The sequence below is a fragment of the Anabrus simplex genome, chromosome 2 (genome assembly GCF_040414725.1).
Source record: "Anabrus simplex isolate iqAnaSimp1 chromosome 2, ASM4041472v1, whole genome shotgun sequence".
NCBI lineage: Eukaryota > Metazoa > Arthropoda > Insecta > Orthoptera > Tettigoniidae > Anabrus > Anabrus simplex.
This window is the reverse complement of record NC_090266.1, coordinates 311,478,315-311,502,647: the sequence shown is the minus strand read 5'-3', so window position 1 is coordinate 311,502,647 and position 24,333 is coordinate 311,478,315. Positions and strand designations below refer to the sequence as shown.

Sequence of the window (24,333 nt, the reverse complement as noted above, 5' to 3'; positions counted from 1 at the left end):
CACACTTTTCCCACATGTCTAGCACTGGAATCCCCCATGACCAGAGCCTCATTTGATCCCCTCCCATCCTGGTCAGCCCTCTCTTTCCTGACAGATGCAGAAGCTACTTCCTCCTCCCTTTTCTCCCTCCCATGACCCTGTTCCACCTGTCTTTTCCTATCCTCTACTCCACATTTTCCTTTCCTACTTTTTCCCTTACTCCTACTTCCACATTTCTCAGCAACAATTTCCTGTTCCTCATCTTCCCTCTGTTGTTCTACCTGCAGTGACTCTTACCAGTTCCTGACAGACACCTGTCCTGAATTCTGATCCTGAATAAAGCCCTTAGCCTGCAGTCTCCTTCTCCTTAGAACATTAAACCATCTGTCTTCTACAATTCCCCCATTTCCTTCCCATCTCTCTTTTACACCTACTGTATCCTGTACATTGTTTGAGGGAGGCCTACCTTCCTTCCTGTGTTCTGAGAGAATCCTAATTATCTCCCTCAAACTCTCCAACTGCTCCCTCATACTTCTAATGCCTAGCCGTATCCATAATTCCTACACTTGCACTCCTTAGCCATTCTTTACGGAAAAATGAAAAGAAGAGGTAAAATAAGGTAACTTAATCTGTGCACAAAAAAAGGAAAGGAAAGGAAAGGAAAGGAAAGGAAAGGAAAGGAAAGGAAAGGAAAGGAAAGGAAAGAAATATTGTCTAGGGTTGTACACATGGATCACATGACAATAAGGTAATTAATACACTGCTACACTACAATACTACTTAGTTGTACTATATTTTTATCCTTACAACACAGTAACAGGATAGAAACTGCCTTTGATTACCGAATTCCGAAAGGAATACACAAGATTTCACAAATCAAATCTGCCGTTAAGCCTATCCTAATTACAACAACAGAATTCTAGTAAGAGGGTTTCTATGGATACCTTTACTATACTACACAAATATTTTACAATAATAGAATTTTTTTCGCTAGTTGTTTTACGTCGCACCGACACAGATAGGTCTTATGGCGACGATGGGACAGGAAAGGGCTAGGAGTGGGAAGGAAGCGGCTGTGGCCTTAATTAAGGTACAGCCCCAGCATTTGCCTGGTGTGAAAACGGGAAACCACGGAAAACCATCTTCAGGGCTGCCGACAGTGGGGTTCAAACCTACTATCTCCCGAATATTGGATACTGGCTGCACTTAAGCGACTGTAGCTATCGAGCTCGGTAATAAGAGAATAAGCATGCTAATTTCTAATGAGATACTACAATACACTACAATAATTTTAAACTACGTTCGGATGTATCATAATTACAATATGTTATCACCACAGTCTGGGTTATATGTAATATATAAATGAGAAATATGTATATAAATGTGTAGCTAAAATTGACAAAATATGTAGTTAAATATATAATAAATAAAAAATATGTGACTTAATATCTTATTTGATGTATTCTTGTACACAGAAAAGGAAACAAAACCGAAAAAAAGGTAAAAGTCAGATGTTATTCAACCTTTAATTTCATTTGGAGATGCAATTATTAACTAAATATTTTTCCAAATTTTCTGCCGTCATCGATTGCCTTCTATCTGTTAGGATGTTCTTATATATAGAAAAAGACCTTTCAACTTCACATAAAGACTTGCTCGGTTCACCTGGAAGGACGTGGTTTCGAATTCCCGTCAGGAAGTCATAAAATTTAAGAAACAAGATTTCCACTTCCGGAGGTGCACATGGCCCTGATGTCCGCTCAGCCTACACAAAAAAATGAGTATGAGGTTAATTCCTGGGGACCAAGGCGGCCAGGTGTAGAGCTAACCACTCTACCCCATCAAGTGCTGAGGTTACGGATAGTGGAAGCCTTTACCTTCCACCCTTCCAAGGGACTTCATGGCCTTGTACGGAGATGGCTTTGCTTTGTAATATTTATCAAAGTATTTATTATGCATTGAAATATGTAAAAATGTGTAACTTGAAACTCCTGGAATAATGGTCCTTTTAGTGTGGTTCGCCAACATTGTAGCTTTTCTTGTAGCTATATATATGAGAACAGAATATGTAATTATATATAATCCGGGCTCTAGTTATTACGAAGCACAAACCGAAATGAAAATTGCAAGTTTGAAATTTGCAAGAACTACTCAAAGATTATCAACAAAGCTAAATGCGTAGACAGATTATTATTAGTACTATTTTATCCTACTATGCTCTAATAGATACACACAAAAGTTACACACACGAATATAGCAGGCAAGATACTATCTAATATACCGTATCTACACTACAATTCTCCGCTGAAATGAGGTTATATGATTTTTATAGCTTGTAGGATTACAATTATTTTCCCTACTACCCAGGACAGTGAATAAAAGTCTCCTTTAATGCTGAAAAATAAGAGGTTGCCTACAATAATTTCTTTAAAAAAAGAAAAAACTGCTGTCAAAACTATGCTGGGGACTTGAATTGCAATTGGGATATAGGAATTTGATTAACTTATTAACTTTTACTCGATGAATAAACAAAGGTGTAATGTACAAAGTATGCCAAGGACTTAGAATTACAAATTATCGGAAATATTATCTATCGAGATGCAAGGACGTGCGATGGGTGAATATTACCCACAAGCAAAAGTCCTCCTTAATTCTAAATTGTAATGATTGGAAACTATGTAAATAATGATATACACCATTCAAAAAAATTAGGGGAATATGTGTTTGAACGTATGCCATGCTCCACAAAACAATACCTCACACCCAGGTATATTACCAACTAAACCTTTATTCTTTACCGTCGAAGTATACAAAAGAACATTGATGTACGCATTCATTTTCAGAACACAAACGGAAATGTCCAAATAGGGGCGAAAACAAAGTGATAACAGTCATCCAGGGTAGATTTTTATCACAGTTGGAGAGCTTCAGTATGGTATATGTCCTCCACGAGCATTTATCACAGCTTGGCACCAACATGGTATGTTCCGTATAAGTCGACGGAGGTCACGTTGCGGAATCAGGTCCCATTCTTCAGTGAGAGCCTGTTCGAAGTCTAGGAGAGCCTGTGGTGGAACAGGATGCCCACAAACATTTCTGTCAAGCCTATCCCACACATGCTCGATGAAATTAAGGTCGGGACCCACTGCTGGCCATTCCATCTCTTGAATGTCCAGTTCTCGCAAGACAGCTCTGGTGATGCAAGCTACATGAGCTCTGGCATTGTTGTGCATGAGTACGAATTCAGGGCCAACACCGTATGCAGCAACCAACACATGTTGTAGCAGTATCTGCTCCATGTACCCTGCAGTGGTAAGATTACCACGGATGACAACAAGATCCTTACAGCTTTCAATACTGATACCACCCCACACCATCACAGAAGCTTGTCCGAATCGGTCATCTTCCTGGACAACATTTGGCATGTACTTCTCACCATGGCGTCTCCATACACGTTGACGTCCATCTCGCTGCATCAGGGGAAATCTGGACTCGTCTGTGAACAACGCAGTTCTCCGTTGATAAAGTTGCCAGTTGACATGGGTACAGGCAAACAGAAGATGAGCTGCGCAATGTTGCTACGTTAAACGGGGCACTCAAACAGGACATCTGGGTCATAAGGACACTTCTCTTAACCTGTTCATTATTGTCTTGTTAGACTCCATGACTCCAGTGACCCTCCTGAGGTCTTGTTGCAGTTCTCTGGCAGTTGCTGAACGATGCCGCAATGCACAGATGGTCGGATATTGGTCATCCTGTGGGATTGTCATGCGTCCACTACCTTGCTGAACCCTCGTTGTGAACTGGCCTGTCTCATTGTAGCAATTCCACAAGCGTTGAATAACAGACGGAGAGACATTGAGATCCACACCAACACGACAAAAAATCCATCCTTCCTGGATCAAAGTGATGACCCTTGCAACCTGAACCTCGTTAAGATGTCTCAATGGATGTGCTGGCTTACGTACAACTTGCTCAAATGGGTGCAGTAGTCTGTGTACCTCATGACGACACATAGACACACTGCTATTCACTTTGTTTTGAGGGGTCACCTGACATTTTAATGCATGGCTACACCTACAGATGGAGTATAACTTCGATTTGATGTACCTTGAGTAGCTTAGGTCTCAGGGCATGCTGTATGACCATTGGAATCCCATCTACCAAATTAACGTTTACATACTAGACGTTACAAAACATGTTCCCCTAATTTTTTCAACTGTGTATTTTTTTCTATTTGCTTTACGTCGCACCGACACAGATAGGTCTTATGGTGATGATGGGACAGGAAAGGCTTAGGAATGGGAAGGAAGCAACCATGGCCTTAATTAAGGTACAGCCCCAACATTTGCCTGGTGTGAAAATGGAAAACCACGGAAAACCATCTTCAGGGCTGTCGACAGTGGGGGAACTGTGTATTTATGTACTAAATTAATTGTAATAATTTTGGAGAAATTATAGCACTGTGCAAATTGGGATAACAAGAATGGACATTGAAATATCATGTTCCCAATATGCTTACACATACATTGACATCGCTGAGTTTTTCATATTTGATCGTTTTTGTTTGACACACATTTTCTGTATCAAAAGAGTCACATATGCTGAGTACCCTTTGGGTATGGAGGGAAGAGCAGGGGGTAAGTACTGTAGAGGATGTTCGAAGAACAGACTTGATCACATTTCACTCCTGGTCCATTACTTCCTACTAGTCGTTCACTTATTCCACACATTCTCCACACTCTGGCATCACATATTCTCGGCAAATTATTTTTTCACACTCAACACAACTAGTTATGGTTTTTGTGTCCTTTTTTACTTCCACAGTCTTCGCATCTTCCTGCTTGACGCTTTCTGAGGACTGTACTTTTTATTTCCTTAGCTTTTCCAGCAAGCCACTGAATTTAACTTTGGAGATTTGTTGGCAGATTCAATATCTTGATGCCAGATGTTCCTTTGTGAGATCCAAGTACAGCGTTATGTGTTAGGTGCTCATTGAATCTAAACATGGAGGAACAAACTTCTTTTCCCTTGGTTTTCAAAAGTTCAGGTGGAATTTCTCTATTGTTCTTCCTGATTGTACCTAGAGATATGTGTAATTTCATTCTGCGTCATAGGGTGACACATTTCCTGAAATTCAATAAAATTTAGTGTAAACTTTCTGAAAGAATGAACATATGCTATGAAGTACCTGTATTTAGCAATAATTACTACACTCTTCGTGCATAAAAACAAAGTAGTTAACCACAAACAACGAAGGTGTATGAAAAGTATGAGCGTGTGCATGGGTGAAATTTACCCATTCGATGTTTCCCTCACGCTATGAGCAGAACTAACAAAGCTGATTCAAGGTCATGATATTTGGAAGAGTTCACTAGAAAGGTACTGAGAAGGGAGGCCTGAAGAGCACATTAGAAATAAGTGAAATACACATTTTAAATTTGCTTGGGTAATTTTTACTCATACGCATGTCCTTACAGGTTAATTTTGCATATATCTGACAACAAAAATAATTGTATTTGTAAAATTACCAAGCGAGTTCTCCTTGTGGCTAGGGTTGCGCAGCTGTGGACTTGCATTCGGGAGATGGTGGATTCGAATGGTTTTCTGTGGTTTACGCTGTTTATACCACTCAAATGCTGGGGCTGTACCTTAATTAAGGCCATGGCCACTACCTTCCCAATCCTAGTCTTTTCCCATTCTTCTGTCGCCAAAACCCTTTGATGTGTTAGTGTGATGTTAAGCCAATAGAAAAAGAAATGATGTAAAATTATAAGATAATTTCATCATGTGTGTTGTCGTCAGCCCAGAGGCTGGTTGGATCCTCAAATAGCACCACCAAAGGTTATGCAGTTATAAGGAAACCGCAAAAACCAATGGCAGCACCAAAATGAGGCGTACTAGGCAAGACGAGGAGTTAGGTAGTTTGCTATTGCTTTCCTCACTGGGTCAGAAAGTGCTATTGCAGCACGACTGACCCTGTGAGCAACACCTTTCATAACACTCAGATGCACTAGTCGTGCTCAATGTCATTACTCAGCACCACCCATAGATAGATAGATAGATAAGAAATGGGTGAGCCCTGTTTTCGCAGAGCTCCACATGTAGGTCTATGAAGACCCTTTGTGCCCCTTAAACGGGTTTGCCTAATCCAGCCCTAGTGCTCCTATAAAGGATACCAGTGTCCGGATATTGGCATTCCTGATATCCTCCAGGCTCACAAAATGTGAGCCCAGGTATCGATGTCTAGTGCTTGCAAAAGCCTCGCACTGACATAACACATGTGCGGAGGTCTCCTCCTCCTTGCCGCATCTTCTACACATCGGATCCTGGGTGATTTTCATGATGTGTAGGTGTCGCTGTAAGGTATTGTGGCCTGTTAACAGTCTAACTACCATTCTCATTCTGGTCCTATTCAAATTCATTAGGACCTTTTTATAGCTTTGACTAGGCCCTTTGATAAGTTCGCGTGCCTGTCTTGCTATGGTTAACCTCTTCCAAATATCTAGATGAGATTGGTTTATCCATTGGGATATTACCAGTCTTACACTTCGGAGTGACACTCCCAGGAAGGGCTCTGGTCCTGTGAAGGAACCCATTGAGCCCTGTTTCGCTAGTTTGTCAGCTTCTTCATTTCCACTGATACCTGTGTGCCCAGGAACCCATAATAGGGTAACTGAGCTAAGCTCACACAGCTGATCTAACATCCTTTGGCATTCCCATACCAGTTTTGATGTTGTTTTAACTGCACATAGTGCTTTTAGCGCTGCCTGGCTATCACTACAAATAGTGATGTGTCTTCTTTGTCCAGGCATATTCCATATATTTACAACACAGGCTAGTATTGCGTATACTTCAGCCTGGAAAACAGTAGTATATTTACCCACAGGAAGGGAGAGCCTTGTCTTAGGCCCCCAGACCCCGGCGCCTGTGCCTGTCTCGAGCCATCTGTGTACCATGTACAGCCCCCAGACTTAAGACGGGCCCCAGCATCCGCGGCCCACTCCTCCCTTGTGGGTATCACCACTGTAAATTTATGGTTCAGATTAAAGCTAGGCTTCATCAGATCCTCAATCATCATTGTCATAGGGCAAGTCTGGTGAAGCCTTGTAAGTATAGAGGCATGACCTCTATTCGGGTTTTTGAAGGACCATCCTCCGAGTGACCAAAGGCGATAGGCACTCATTCCCCCTATTACCTTAACATATAAATGTAAGGGGGGAAAACCTAGGATGGCCTCCATTGCACATAATGGTGTAGTATCCAGTGCCCCTGTTATTCCTAGACACACAAGTCTTTGGACACTGTTTAACTTGGTGCTCACAGTTTTACTCTCTGAGCCTGGCCACCAGACTATAGATGCATAGGTGATCGTGGGCCGTACAATGGAGATATAGAGCCACTGGACCACCTTAGGTCTTAGGCCCTAAGTCTTCCAGATGGCCCTGCGACAGGTCCACATAATCTTGCGAGCCTTATCCACCTTATGATCTGTATGTTTCTTCCAACTCAGTCTTGCCTCAAGGATTACTCCTAGGTACTTAACCGAGGTTGTCTTAGCTAATTTGTTCCCAAATAGGAAAGGCTCTGACAGTCCGTCTAGCCTCCTCCTCCTGGTAAATACCACGAGCTCCGTCTTATCGGGATTAACCGACAAGTCTGTCTCGTGGCACCATCTTTCCACCCTACGTAGAGAGCTCTGTACGAGTTCGGAAACCGTACTGGGGAAATTTCCTACCGCCATCAGGCTTATGTCGTCTGCATAGCCTTGGGCGTATATTCCTCCAACATTTAACCTGGTAAGTAGTTCATCCACTACCAGACACCACAATGTTGGTGATAAAACTCCTCCCTGTGGACACCCCCTGTTTATATTAGCTCTCAACATTACAGCGTTGAGGGTAAACAGAACTTGACGGCCCTGCAGTGAGGCCATAATCCATTTTATGAGCATACTGCTCACTCCTCTTCTCTCTAGACTACGTTCTATGGAGCCCCAAGATGTATAGTTAAAGGCCCCTTCTATATCTAGGAATACAACCATAGCAAGTTGTTGCTGATCCAAGGCACTCTCCAGCCTAGAAACCAGCTGGTGTAGTGCCGTCTCAACCGACTTCCCTGGTTGATATGCATGTTGATGAAAATGTAGGGGAAAGTCTCTTAATACTTTCTCCCTGATATGTCTATCCACCAGTCTTTCCAAGGTCTTAAGTAGAAAAGACGTTAGACTAATGGGTCTATAATCCTTAGGTCTAGTATATGAAGACCTTCCGGGTTTTTGGTATATATACCACCTTCGCCTGACGCCACAAGGAGTACACGTACCCCATAGTGAGACAGGCTCTAAAGATTCTGACCAGGTATGGTATAAGGACTCCCCCCGCCTCCTGAAGAAGCGCCGGGAAGATCCCATCCACACCTGGGCTTTTATAAGGGGCAAAGGATTCTAATGCCCACTTAACCCTTCTTGGGGTAACAATCTCTGCGGCTTCCCTCCAGCCACTTTTATCGGGTCTGAAGGATCCGCTCGATTTTACCTCACTATTCGTGATTACCGAACCTGGAAAGTGGGCATCAAGCAGTAAGCTCAGGGTCTCCCCCTCTGTGGATGTGTATCCACCAGAAGGAGTCTCCAGTGAGCCCAGCCTTGCCCTTCTATCCAAGGTTAAAATTTTATGAAGCCTTGCCGCTTCATGTTGACTTTCAATGGAGTCACAAAATTGTCTCCAAGATTTCCTAGAAGCCTTTTTGACTTCTGACTTGTACCTTCTTTGTGATTCTTTGTAAGAATCTAGGCTTTCTTGATCTTGAAGTTCCCTGTATTTATTCCAGAGCCTTCGTGTATTTCTCCTCAGGTGTTCAAGATAACTATTCCACTTGAAGCTTCCTGTTACTCTTTTTGCCTTAACAATAGGGCAGTTTAATTCATAAGAGGTAACCAGTGTCTGTGTGAGAAAACTCACACTGAGCTCCAGCTCCTCTTTGTTTTTAATTATGTTTGAGAGTCCTCCCTCCAGTCCCCTCCTCACGTCCTCCCCAAAAGATGTCCAATCGGTTCGTCTAGGGTTTCTGTAAGACGGGATCTCGATGGAGCCCTCTATATAAAACACAATGTGTCTATGATCTGACAGGGAAGGCTCCAAAGAGACCTTCCAGTCTTTAAATTCCTGCATGATTCCCATGGAACCCAGGGTAAGATCTATGATCCCTTCACTCCTATTATTAATGAAGGTAGGGGTATCACCAATATTCATGATCTCAAGATCAGTTGTACATAGAAATTCTATGAGGTGCTCTCCCCTTCGGTTTGTATTTTTGCTTCCCCAAATGCTATGATGAGCATTGGCATCACATCCTACTACGAGGTTTAATCCTTGTTTCCTACAGTATATCACCAGTCTTTTGAACTCCTCCGACGGGGGTGGAGATTCAGAGCCTCCTGGGAAATATGCAGAACAGACAACCAAGTCTCTTGGCTGTCCGCCCTCTTCATATCTCATTAGGACTGCTACCAGGTCTCTAGTAATGAGTCCCGGTATAGCCCAAGCGTTATGATCCTTAACTAGTATACATGCTCTAGGCTTCTCCTCTGCTATTCCACTGAATAGAGTGAAACCTGCACATTTTAGTCCCATGATATGCCCCTGTCTAAGCCAGGGTTCTTGTATCAGGGCGCCCGAAAACCCGCCTTTCTGGATACTTCTAATAAGTACCCTAGAGGCCGCTATACAATGTTGTATATTTGCTTGTATGAAAGTAATCATTTTGTACTTTCATAGAATACTTTACCTTATGCGGTCTCCGGAACGTGCAGCTCCGTCTCCCGCGATGGATCCTGGGGCTTGGCTGGCCCTGGTTCCTGTCCAGGCTCCAGCTCTTTGCCCCTGCTGGTCTCGGTTTTATCTGTGGTGGGGTTGGTCCTCTGCTTGTCACGCTTGCCCTCCAGCAAGGTGAAGGTAGCCACATGCACCCCGCAGAAGATCTTCTTCCCCCCACCACTTTCTCCACATCCCTGGAGTCCATGCTGACCACAAGGCGGACACCTCTCTTCTCCTCCTTGCGGTCGTAGACCCTCCAGCTGGTGGGATTTAAGCCATGGTTCTGGCGTGCCATTCTTCCCAAAAGGACATTATTATCCTTTGGTTGTCCTGGTATCCAGACCATGACTCTCTTGTAGGATAGGAGTTTGTCCATGCCCACAATTGTGAGCCTGGCTCCTTCCCACGGTTGTATACCTGTAACAAGACTAGAAAGCCATGCTACAGTTTCGTTATTCTCTGCTATGATGACGGCCGCACCCCTTGACAGATAGCAGTCCAGGAACTGAGGCTTAATGGGCCCCTGCTCCGGAAGCTCGTCTATCAGATTGGTGATAGCCTCTTCCACAGCTTCCACCTGTTTCTCAGATAGCTGCTGGTCAGGATATTCCACAGGTACTATGGCCATCCTGATCCCAGCTTTAGCTACCCTGGCGTACTCCACCTTGGGTCTCTTGCGGGTCTGCCGGTCTTCTTCTGGGGTTGCCCCCGACAGAAGTCGTTTCCCCGCTGGCATCTTAGTGGGTGGGGTCCTCTGTGCCCTAGAAGCAGAGCCCTTTTCAGGGTCCCGCCTCTTGTGCCCATTGGATCCCTCCACTGTTGTCGCTGTTGTGGTAGCAGAAGTCCCCTCAGCCCCAGGAGTTAGGCCCTCTTTGGCCTGCTCCCGGGCCTTTAAGGCCTTCTTGTATCTCCTCTTTTCAGCGCCAGAGCGCTGTTTCTTCTTCTTCTTCTGGACCTGTAGATTGCCCACCTCTTGAGTGAGCCCTCTAACTGTCGAAGTCGAACTGTCCGAGGGTATCTCCGAAGAGTCCCCTTCGGTTGTTGTTGTGCTGGTATTTCTCTCGGAGGCCCCAGAAGAGCTCTCCGGTTTATGGGTGGCTACGGAACTCATGTAGGTCCCACGAGTAGCTAGGGAAATATATGTCTGCCCAGGCAGAGCCCCGCATACCTGGGTAAGGCTACTTACTTCGAGAGGGCGCCAAGTATCTCGAAGGCTCCGTTCAAGACACATCTCCCATGTGCCATGCACCCCATCGGCACGTGTCGCGTTACACCTTAGGGTTGGGCGGTGCTTTAGCTTCCTCCTCCTTGTATGCCGAACGGTTACCCAATAGGGCTCCATTCGGCATCGCAAGAAAGGAGCTACTAGTCCCCCTCACCACGAAGAGGATCTTCAATTGAAGAGGGTAACCAAGGTTAGCCCCCTACAACTGTAGAAGCACACACGAGGGGGAGCACCACCCATACCCCAGCAGCTTCCATAACAATTTCATCATATAGCTCTGTAAATGAGCCTTTTTCATTCCTACCAAAGCATATGGCCAGTCATACCCTCCTCAAGATTCTGTAGCAGAGAAATTTTAATCTTCCTCCATGTAGATATTATAGATATCTTAATGTCTTTGACATTATCATACTTCTTCCTTCAATCCTTCCTTCCTTCTTTCCTTCCAGGCTGAAGTCTGGAGAAATGGCTGGCCACTCAATTTTTCTAATACCTTTGCCCTGCAATGACTTCTTGATGGACTTGACATGATGGATTGTCTTGCAAAAATACCCAGGACTCTGTGCCAGTCTCCTCTGCACCTGATAAAATATGGTCTTCAAGCAGTTTCTGATAGTCTGTGGTTTTAAACGGCCTGAGGGAAAAAGAAGACTTCTTTAAGATAACCGAATCCACCTGATACTATCAGAAACTTTCCTTCCTGATATCTCTTAGAAAATATCTATTCTTCTTTCCTAAGGTCATTCCAATAATATCACTGTATGGAGGGACGGATTAATGTATAAACTCCTAAAAACCTTACAGTGCAAAAATACTACAAATCTAATAAACCACATATTTTAAGATAGAATAATTCAAGTGGTCATGAACGGTACCTTCAGCAAACAGGCTCCTGCAAGATTCCATATTAGCCCCTCTGTTATTAATTGTTTATCTTTTAAATATCCCAGAAACAGTGTCAATACTGATGTTCCATCTGGATGAACAGCACGCACACAAAGAAAACTGACATCATCATGAATCAAACATTACGGATTATTAGTGATATCACAAAAACAACCCTACTGTAGTGCCTTACAGTTCTTGGCCACATCTTTCATCCAGGTCTGCGGCTCATGAACAGTCTTGCCCAAGAACCAAATAAAATACAGGCCAACATATCGTTTCCAATTCAGCAAGACATCTATAGAAACACATCAAATCAAATGAAATCTAGACACCCTCCCCTACTGCTTGCTCAAAATCTGATGAAAGAAAATTACACTGGATTGCTAACCTGGAATGAACAAGGGAGTGCAAAGGCCCCCGATGAATGGAGAATGATCTTTGACCGTACGCAGCCCTCGCCTAGATTCAACCTTCCATGAAGGTATGGATCCCACTAAACACAGTGCACACTGAGCATGGAAGAAGTGGCTCTGCGATGCATTCATGGGGCCTATGGCCTTCTCCACGTTCTGATTACAAGGAAGAATTCCAGACAATGCAACACATCACCTTGAGGTGCAGAGCTTTCTCCAGAACTATCAACAACCTTCTGAGAGCATTAACAATGGCTATTAAATAACTGCAAGAACTAGACATCCTAGTTTAGTTCAGGTTTTCATCTGCTAATTAATGTATATGTTTATATTGTGCTTCATTTCTGTTTTTTGGATATTTCTTTCTCTTTTCTGTATTGTACATATCTCTTTCTCCATTTATGTATTGTGTTTTTCTTTCACTTTTTGTATATTTATTTTATTTTGTAAATTATTGTTTCATCATGCTCTTTCTTTCTCAACTTGTACCATAAGCTAAATAAATATAGTAGTATCACAATCAGGGCCATCCAAATTATATTTCTTTTCATCATTGAAGATCACACATTTCCATTTTTCCTTCCAATTCACATGCTCTCTAGCCTACCTAACTCTGCTCTCCTTATGCATTACCATATGCGAGGCTGCTTCTTTTTTTTTTCCTTCTCATATTTTACCAACCAAGTTGACTGTACGGTTTGGGTCACATAGCTGTGAGCGTACATTCGCGAGATAGTGGGTGCAATCCCCACTTTTTGCAGCCCTGAAGATGGTTTTCCATGTTTTCCAATTTTCACAGCAGGTAAATGCTGGGGCTGTACCTTATTTAAGGAGATGCTTCCTTTCCACTCTTAGCCCTGCCCTATTCCATTTTGACAGTAGTAACTGTGTTGGTGCAATGTAAAACACATAGCAAAAAAACTTGTATTTAAAAATATTGCTCTCTCTGGCAATGCTTGATCATGTAGACTTGTGGACATTGATATCGGAATCTTATGAGACTTATCCAAGCTTCCTAATAACTTGATTTTTTTAATGAAATGATGTAGCAATGCAGGTGATTTGGCATGCACCTTCTTATTTCGTTGGAAGAAATTCCCTCACTTTTGTAGGCAGGCTATAATCTGTCGTTGTTCGAAGTAAGGCAATTATGAATTTACCCTAAAAAACTTTAACACACACAAAATGCACAAGGTAGCTCACACTGCTACTATAGCCAAAAAAAAAAAAAAAAAAAAAAAAAAAAAACTGAAAGTTGGAACAGTAAGATGGAATTTTCTACATTTTGCAACAGTAGATCGTACTGTAAGTGCATATATTCTGTTATTAAAGTTTACCAGTATTGGGGCTATGCTCTGCGTCCAATACATATAATGTGTTCTTGTTTACATTGCCTAATTGGTTTAATGCTGGGCTGTTTACCGCCCCAGTATACCAGAAAAGCATAATGGTCTTATCAGTTTGCAGTGCACCTTACTAGCTGTTCTACCTGTCACTGAGGGATTATTGAACAACTTAACAACAAGCAATAGGGGAAGCTAATAAGATACCACTCCTGTTGATATGGTAAACCCAAATTGTATATTTACTGTATCTTCGTGATCAATAAAGGCTGATGACCAAATGGCTTTTCACCTTCTAAAATGGGTCATGACAAAAAACAATTGCCAACATTGCAAATTAACTCATTACCATGATTATTGAACAATATTTCCATGTCACCAATGTTCAGCATTGATGACTTGTCAATGCATGTCTACCTCTTAGTCCCATTTTTCCTGATATGGAGTGAGGGATGAGGTGAGATAAAATTACAGTATATGGCATGTTTGATGGCCAGATTCCCTTCCTGCTGTCAATATCACTTGAGGAGCTGATGAAGGTGAAATGAATGATGGGGAATGAAATTGGTTAAGGAGGTGGAAGGAATTGTCTGGAGTCTATGAATGGCAACTGTCCTGGTCTTTGCCTCATAGTGAAAGTGAGAAACTGCAGAAAACAATTCTCAGGACAGCCGACAGTGGGGTCTCAATCAATCATCATTGATCTGCATTTAGGGCTGTCACCATGGTGGCAGATTCCCTATCAGTTATGTACCTAGTATTTTCTTAAGTGATTTCAAAGAACTTTGGAATTTATCAAACATTCCCCTGTATAAATTATTCCGTTCCCTAATTCCTCTTCCTATAAATGAATACCTCTTTGCCTCAATTTTTCCTCTTGAGTTACAACTTTATCTTCATGTTATGATTTTCCTACTTTTAAAAGCCCCACTCAAGCTTATTTGTTTACAAATGTTATTCCATGGCATCTCCCTACTGACAGCTCAGAACATACCGCTTAGTCGAGCAGCTCATGTCGTTATTCCCATGTCTTCCCAGCCCATAGTTTGCAACATATTTTGTAACACCTCTTTTTTGTCGGGAATCACCCAGATTATATTGTGTTGCATTCCTTTGGATCTTTTCCAGTTCTCAATCAAGTAATCCTGGTGTGGGTCTCATACACTGGAACCATACTGTACTTGGGCTCTTAGCAGAGACTTATACACCAAGCGGGTTGGCCATGTGGTTAGGGGCACGCAGCTGTGAACTTGCATTCGGGAGATAGTGGGTTCGAATCCCACTGTTGGCAGCCCTGAAGATGGTTTTCCGTGGTTCCTCATTTTCACACCAGGCAAATGCTGGGGCTGTACCTTAATTTAGGCCATGGCCGCTTCCTTCCAACTCCTTGGCCCTTTCCTAACCCATCATCGCCATAAGACCTGTCTGTGTCGGTGCAACGTAAAGCTAGTTGTAAAAAAACAAAAAACATGTACTCCCGCCCCTTTACATCCTTACTACAATCCCTTAATAGTCCCAAAATCATACGCTGAGGTCTGTAACCTTTATTTACAACAACATTAATGTGATTACCTCAGTTAATGTCTTTCCTTACATGGGGAATGAAATTGGTTAAGGAGGTGGAAGGAATTGGCTGCGGTCTATGGTACTAGATACTTACAGTGATTTCTATGAGAATCTATCACAATATGAAAACAGCAATTAAAACTGAGAGGACTTTTCCTCTTGGTGAAACTTATAATCCCATTTACCATCATACAATTGTCTGTTGTCCATCTCACAACATTATCAATGTCTTTTTGTAGTCACTCACAAACCGTGCAACTTATTAGGTGGATCAAATGGGACTTCTGAAATGCAAGTTTAATTCGTCAAAGTTAATTCAAAAGCACATTTTTCTTATCCATGCACTTCTTCCAACATTTAGGCAATTTTTTGATGCCACTATTAAAAAAAGTTGTGCATGATATCCTGCACCTCCTCATAGTTATCAAACACTGTCCACCAAGATCTTCTTAAAGCCAGCCAAACATGTGAAAATCACACGGTGAGAGATCTGAACTATCGGGCAGATGCAGAAGGGCCATCCAATTCACCGTGGCCAATTTTTGTGGTGTTGCTGCTGCGATATGGGATCATGCATTGTCATGGTGAATCAGAACATCTCTGATTGGAGTGCTGTTCCTTTTTGCCTGGAAGGCACCTCGAACTTCACTGAGGAGGTCTCAGTATTAGACAATATTAATGGTCAATCTTTCTTGAAGGAAATCAACTAAAAATCCTTTCAAGTCCCAGAATACTGTGCACAAGACCTTACCTGCAGACAATCTTGTCCTGCCGTTAATCGGTGCCCGCTTGCCACTCCTTCTCCACTCCATACTGGCCCTCTTCAATTGGGGGTTATAATGGTGCACCCAAGTCTCATCACATATGATGATTTTGTCCAACAAAGCATCACCTTCTTCTTCATAATGCGCGAGAAGAATTTGAGAAATTTTGATTCAAATAGCTTTCTGTTCTTCTTTCATTAATCGCAGAACCCAACGAGCCGACATTTTTCACATTCTGAACTCCTGCTAGATGATTGATTGGGCACTCCCATAGGTTATGAGAAGTTCTTGAAAACTTCCAAGCACTGTGAGGTGGGGATCCACTTCAATGAGTTCACTAACAACTCGGAAGTTCTGGGGCGTGATGTTGGTGCAAGAGCGACAAGGGTGGGCCATGTTTTCAACATGTTCATGTCCTTTCCTGAACTCGCTGCACTAGTGTTTCACTCTGATCCATGAAAGTGATTTTATCCTAAACTTAGTGAGCAAATGACTGTGAATTTCAGGTGCATCTCTTTGACAAGAACCTTTATTACAACACATTACGCAGCAGTGGGGTGCACCTCCATCTCACTCATCGTGATAGCAACCGAACATTTGAACAAGGCGAGCTCCCAAGGCTTCCTCCGTCTCCCAGGACCCGCCCACACGACACCAGCTTTTTGATGCCCTCTGCAAAGAAGTCTGCAGTCAGTGATGTAATGTGCATCTGGACAGCCTCCTGAAATTCTTTGTTTGTATGCCACAAATGGAGGTTTATGATCAGTGAACTTTCTACAGCAATCCCAGACATTTCAAGGTCTTTTCTGTACACAGTTGTGACTCATCTCTTAGGATACTGGAAACTTTGTTCACGTTGGGTCCAAACAGTGTTGATTGATGATTACAAAACTCAGCGAATGGCGCAGCTGTAATGTTTCTCACACATTACCATAGTGAGGGGAAAGAGTTTTTAAAGTCTACCGTTACTAGTGATGAAACTTTGTCCAGTATGACACTCCAGAAATCAAAGAACAGTCTAAGCAAACAAGCCAAAAATGTTTAAACTGATATTGAGCAACAGCAAAACAATGGCTACCATTTTTTGGGACCATAAAGGTGTCTTGCTGGTGGACTTTATGGAGCAGGAGGCTGTCCAGTTGAACATTGCCTCACTGGTGGCAGACTTCTTTACAGAGGGCATTGGAAAGCTGGTCTCACAATATGACAAATGCCTAAATCGTTAAATAAGTATGAAACCACTAAACTTTTCATGATAAAATCATTTTGTTATGCTTTTTTATAGCTTACCGGAGGTTGAAAAAAAAAATCCTTCATATTTATGGTACTTTCCATAAATAGAAAGATTAGTTCTTCTTGGTTAAACAATAATATTATGTTGTTAAGTTTTTCAGAGCAGTTAAAGTTCATATGACCTGTACAGTATACCTAATACTATTAGCAACTTCACGTTTAGAGATTGGAGCATTTTATTAATATCTATTTTATTATTCCACAGACAAATATGGACCTTCAATTGGCCTGGATGCTGTTGGAGGAGGAGATTTTGACTCAGGTAAGCATGCTTTGTTTTTATTGTATCATTGTTATTTAGTACTTTTATGTTATTACTTTTGCACTGACTTTATTACTTAAATTGATGGTGTGTTTTTGATTGACTTTAGGTATTTTGAAGAATCACGAATGTAATTATTAATGCAGTAGTTGTTTTATGTTTTATCAGGAAAGAAATGTTTAGTAGCTTTAATTCGTATTACCTTACTACAGTGGAATAAAAAGGAAGTTCCTCATTATTAAATTACTGTAATATTAAATCAGGATGTCCATGAGAAATAACTATAATATAATGTATGAAGAATAAATAAAAATATTCCTGAAAGCATTAAAAAATAATAAAATTAGTTAATGCAGCAAAACCTCATTAGCATGAACTTGTTTAAAATGAACCTCAGTTAACATGAAAAAATATTTGTTCCTGACACATTATTTCTTATGGGAAGTCTAATCGGTTAACACAAATTTTGGTTAGCCTGAATTATGAACAGTGTTTGTCCCTTGTGCTATTCGGTATCATTTAAGGCAAATTCTGTTATAATTTATAAACTTCATGTTGGTTCCATATTGACTTATTATTAGAATTCACATAAATTATTTTCTTTCTTTGGAAAAATGTTTATTGTTCCACCTGTTCAATACAATACAATGTTAACTCTAATTAAAATAGCATATGTTTCAGTCTAATACAAAGGGCACTAGGAAAGTTTTGCAATACGCAAAAACGGTTGGCTGGACACGCCTGTTATGATGAGGGATGAAAAGAGGGGTGAAAACCGGTCTAGAAGACAGCAAGGTGCGACCTTCACACCAGTTGTTACCAAGCAGTGGGATTGAAAGCAAGTTAAGATGTCAGTGTGGTCTAAAGGTGAATATTGCGCAATTATCTGCTACAATTTTGCTCGTGGATTAACTGTTGACCAGTGCCTGGAGGAAATGACTCCTGTGCTGGGGAAAGACTGTCCACATCGGACAACAATTTTCCGCTGGTATAAAGAGTTCCAGAGGGGAAATTTTGGGATTGAAGGCGATCCTTGTTCTGGGCGACCGCCTGAATCAGTGACTGAGGAAAACATTGAAGCTGTGAGGAAAATGTTGCAGCAAGAGAGGCGGTCGACATAACAGCAGGTAGAAGAGCCCCTCCACATCCCTGCATCAGCTATTCATTCAGTTCTACACGACCGTCTCCAATGTTCGAAAGGTTTTTTCCCTTTAGGTGCCCCATTCACTTTCAGAGGAACAAAGGGCACATCGAGTGAAATGGTGCTGATAAATGCTAAAACAGTTTGAAAATGGGACTTCACGTAATGTCAATAGCATCGTTACAGGTGACAAAATTTGGCTTTATTATTACGATATCCCAACAAAATCCCATGTGAAAGTCAAGGTCAGTGAAGAAAAGGATGAGTGCAGTATTCTTCACTAAACAGGGCAACCTGACTTGGGTTGTGCTAGAAACACAAAGAACAGTTACTGCAGAATGGTACAGTGAGACTTGTCTGCCTCTGGTCATCCAGGCTCTCAAGCAGCTCCGTCCAAGGTCACGACTCAGCACTTGGTTCTTGCATCACGACAATGCTCCAGCACATCGTGCTAATGTAACAATGGATTTTCTTGCCAGATCAGGGTAGACTGTGCTTGATCACCCTCCATACAGTCCTGATCTTGCCCCATGTTACTTCGCACTCTTTCCAGAAGTGAAGATGAAGCTGAAAGGGCAGCGTTTTTCATCCGACGAGGAGCTTCTGGCAGCATGGGATCAAGAGTATGAAAATGTAACTGAAGAAAAGTGGCAGAGTTGGTTCAGTGACTGGTTTCGATGTATGGAGAAGTGTATTGAATGTGGTGGAAATTATTTTGAAAAAGTCTAAAGCATTCACTCACATTGCAAAAGATTCCTAGTGCCCTTTGTATAGACCTTCCTCAGCTACATGTCATTGTGCATCAGCAGTCTTGGCAAACCTCACAAAAAAATGAATAGTCATATAAAACACATTTCCAATTCTCCTAGAACTGTCAAAATTAAAAACTGCACCACTGGCCCATATTGGCTTGTTCCATGTTATTATGCCTATTAAAAATGTTATTGTCGATGTACATAGAATACATGAAGTAAATTCCACTTGTCCAGCCCCGCGGTATAGGGGGCAATGCGTCTGCCTGCCACCCGGCGGCCCTGAGTTCGATTCCAAGCCAGGTCAGGAGATTTTTATTGTAATGATTAATATCCCTGGCCTGGGAACTGGGTGTTTGTGACATCCTTAATCTTCCTTTCCTCACACACAACATTCCACACTACCACCATTCCAATTACACGCAGGTGTAACATGGTGTAATATGGTGCCAGTAGGGCCAAAAGATTCACATGGGTCGATGCCCCGAAGAAATTATTTTAAAAATTCCACTTTCTGATTCAGATGTCCTTCCCATTATAACTTATTTGCCATTTGTTAGTCATGCTTTCTATCGTTCACATTCCTTTCCCAGTGAACATTTGGCAAGTTCATATCATCTGTTACAAAAATGTTCCTTTGTGCATCGTTCCCCATATAGGTGATTATCTTATCAAATAATTCTGCATCAGCATCAGTGCCAGCTTTGCCAGGTCCATACACTCCAAAAACATCATGTTGCCTGTTGTCTTTAGAGATGAGTCTTATACCTAGAATTTCATGTTTGTTATCTTTAACTTTTTAATAGTTTACAAATTCTTCTTTCACCAGTATAAATACTTCCCCTCCTATAATTCCTAACCTGTCTATACAATTAACAGTCCAGTTCCATGAGGAAATCTCCGCATCCATATGATGCAATGAGTTCCTCCCCTGCAAACCATGTAACCTTGCCGCGGTAGGAGAGGCTTGCTTATCCCAATGAAGCAGATAGCCAAGCCGCAGGTGCAAATGGGTATCTGTCGACAGGCCAGACTAACGAATGGTTCATCAAAACAGAGGTAGCAGCCTTTCGGAAGATGCAAGGGCGGCAGTCTAGATGATTGACTGATATGGCCTTGTAATAATACTCAATATGGCTTAGGTGTATTGATACTGCTACACAGCTGAAAGCAACAGGAAACTACAGCCATAACTAACTCCTGAAGATCTGCAGCTCTCTCTGTATGAATGATGTACTGATGATGGCTTCCTCCCGGGTAAAATATTCGGATCTCCGGGTGGGGATTACACGAGAGGGGGCAATCATCAGAAATATGGATACTGACATTCTGCGAGTCGGAACGTGGAATGTTAGATGTTTGAATCGTTGTGGTAGGTTAGAGAATCTGAAAAGGGAGATGGATAGACTAAAGTTAGATGTAGTTGCTATAAGTGAAGTACGTTGGCAGGAAGAGCAGGATTTTTGGTAAGGTGACTACAGTATTATCAACACGTAAAAACAGGGAAAATGCAGTAGTTTGTTTAATAATGAATAAGAAAATAGGGCAGCGGGTAAGCTACTATCACCAGCATAGTGAAAGGATTATTGTTTTCAAGATAGACACCAAACCAATGCCCACCACAATAGTGCAGGTCTATATGCCTACTAGTTCAGCAGATAATGAAGAAATCGAAAGAATATATGAAGAGATAGAGGATTTATAACAATATGTAAAAGGTAACAAGAATCTAATTGTGATGGGAGATTGGAATGCAGTGGTAGGCCGTACAGTAGGAGAATTCAGATTGGGACAAAGGAATGAAAGAGAAAGTCGGCTCGTTGAATTCTGCACGGATCGTAACTCAGTCCTTGCTAATACTTCGGTTCAAATACCACAAACGACGGCTGTATACATGGAGGAGACCTCAAGTCACTGGAAGGTATCTAATAGATTTTGTTATGATTAGGCAGAGATTCAGAAACCGGGTGCTGAATTACAAAACTTTCCCAGGAGCAGACATGGACTCTGACCACAACTTGTTGGTCATGAAATGCTATCTGAAGTTGAAGAAATTTAAGAAAGGAAGGAATGCAAGGAAATGGGATCTAAACAAGTTGAAAAAAAAAGAGTGTGACGGACTGTTCCGTGGAACATGTTGCACAAGGACTAAATGAAAAGGCCCAAGGAAAAACAATACAGGGAGAATGGACAATCATGAAGAATCAGGTGAGTAGGGCTGCTGAAGAAATGTTAGGAAGAAAGGAAAGATCAACTAAGAATCAATGGATAACAATGGAGACCTGATTCATGAACGATGAAAGTACAAGAATGCAAAAAATGAAGAGGGCAGAATGGAATACAGGCGGTTAAAGAATGAAGTGGTTAGGAAGTGCAGGACAGCTAAGGAAGAATGGCTCAAGGAGAAGTGCAAGGATGTTGAAGGCTGTATGGTCCTAGGAAAGATACATTTATAGATGCTGCATACAGGAAAATCAAGGAAACGTTTGGAGAAAGGAAAACTAGGTGTATGAATATTGAGAGCTCAGATGGCAAACCACTTCTAGGGAAAGAAGACAAGGCAGAAAGATGGCAAGAATATATCCAACAGTTGTATCAAGGTAAAGACGTAGATGACATAGTTCTGGAGCAAGAAGAGTCTGTTGATGCTGATGAAATGGGAGACCCAATTTTGAGGTCAGAATTTGACAGAGCTTTGAGAGACCTAAATAGGAACAAAGCACTTGGAATTGATGACATTCCCTATGAATTACTGACTGTCTTAGGAGAAACCAGTGTGGTGAGGTTATTCAGTTTATTGTGTAAGGTGTATGAGACAGGAGAAGTGCCATCTGATTTTCAGCAGAAAAGCAGAAAGCCGGTGCTGACAAGTGTGAAAACTACCACACCATTACTTTAGTATCTCATGCCTGCAAAATTTTAACACATATTATTTACAGAAGAATGGAAAGACAAGTGAGTTGGAAGAACAATTTGGCTTCAGAAGAAATGTAGGAACATGTGAAGCAATCGTGACTTTACGTCTGATGTTAGAGGATCAAATTAAGAAGGACAAGCCCACATACATGGCATTTGTAGATCTAGAAAAGGAATTTGATAATGTTGATTGGACGAAGCTATTTTTTGATTCTGAAGGTGATCGGGATCAGGTACCAAGAATGAAGAATTATCTACAATGTGTATAAAAATAAGTCTGCAGTGATATTAATCGAGGCTTTGAAAAAGTAGCAGCAATCCAGAAAAGAGTGAGGTAAGGTTGCAGTTCCCCCTCCCCCACCCCCTTTCTAATGTTTATATAGAACAGGCCGTAAAGGAAATCAAAGAGGTATTTGGGAAATCTAAACCCTGAGATTTGTTGATGATATTGTTATTTTATCCGAGACTGCAAAAGATCTGGAGACATTGCTGAATGGTATGTACAGAGTCTTGGTTAAGGAGTACAAGATGAAAATAAATAAGTCCAAAACAAAAGTAATGGAGTGCCGTCGAACAAAGTTAGGTGATGCAGGAAATATTAGATTAGGAAATAATGGCTTAAAGGAAGTAGATTAATATTGTTACTTGACTTACTTGACTTATTTCCTGTGGCTCCTTCAGGAGCATAGGGCTTTGATGAATTTTCGCCAGCGGACTCTGCTGCGGGCCATCCGACGTAGTTCTCTCCAGGTCTTTCCTGCCTCACTTGCCTCCTCCAATACGGATCTCTTAAACCAAGAAAATCCAGTTCGTTATTCTCCATTTCTCTGATGATCTGTTTCAGTTTCCCAGGTTCTCTCATTGTACAAACATTCCAACTACCTGTTTCGTGCCAAAAGTCATCAGCTTTTTATCCGTCTAGCTATTTCTCATCTCTGTTTCTTTAATAGGTTTATTTAAAAGCTTACGAGTTATTGGCCCATAAACTCGAGTGCCTTGGTGGGGCTGCCACCTCAAGGCCAAGGCACTGGCCCTTACACAGATGTTGGTGTATATACTAAAGAAAGAGCATTTCGTCTTCTCTTCTTAACAGTGTATACTTCGGTTATACCGCCGGTACTTGGTCGCCATTGACCCAATCTGTGATAACAGGGAGCACCACGAGAAGGTTGGGTTTGACATTTGGCTGAGAGAGGCTGTGTATTGCGCATCATCAGCCCTTCCTCCCCGAATATTGTTACTTGGGTAGTGAAATAACTACGATGGCAGAAGTAAGAAAGAAATAAAATGCAGACTAGCACAAGAAAAGAAGACCTTTCTTAAGAAGAGAAATTTGCTCACTTCGAATATTGATATAGGAATTAGAAAGTGTTTTTGAAGAATTTAGTCTGGAGCGTGGCATTGTATAGAAGTGAAACATGGATGATACCTAGTTCAGAAAGAAGGAGGATAGAAGCTTTTAAATGTGATGTTACAGAAGAATACTGAAGGTGAGATGGATAAATCGAATCACAAATGAAGAGATACTGAATCAAATTGGTGAAAGGAGATTGATTTGGCTAAATTTGATGAGAAGAAATAGAATGATAGGACACAACCTAAGACACCCAGAACTTACGCAGTTGGTTTTTGAGGGAAGTGTAGGTGGTAAGAATAGTAGGGGTAGACCAAGGTATGACTTTGACAAGCAGATTAGAGCAGATGTAGAATGCATCAGTTACGTAGAAATGAAAAGTTTAGCTCATGATAGGGTGGCGTGGAGGGCTGCATCAACCAGTCTATGGACTGATGACTAAAACAACAACATGATTCAATTCCTATTACAATATTTAGGTAAATATATCTATAAAATTACTTAAATCTATTCCTTTCTTTAAAATACAGTTTAACACTAACAATTTTATGTCATCCTTACTTGACTTCATGCTTGCTATACTGTCTTCACTGCTCCCTGGTCAACCCCATTTCCCTAA

At 41.7% G+C, this 24,333-nt stretch overlaps 1 protein-coding gene across 4 annotated transcripts in view; it reads left to right on the top strand.

The window, feature by feature from the left end:
• Positions 1-24,333, top strand: part of Pur-alpha (Purine-rich binding protein-alpha) — an 876,587-nt gene that overhangs the window by 482,466 nt on the left and 369,788 nt on the right. For all 4 annotated transcript variants that reach the window (XM_067140633.2, XM_067140631.2, XM_067140632.2 and 1 more), the window contains exon 2: positions 17,495-17,551. In XM_067140633.2, coding sequence (XP_066996734.1) covers positions 17,495-17,551 — 57 coding nt within the window. The remainder of the gene's footprint in view (positions 1-17,494; positions 17,552-24,333) is intronic.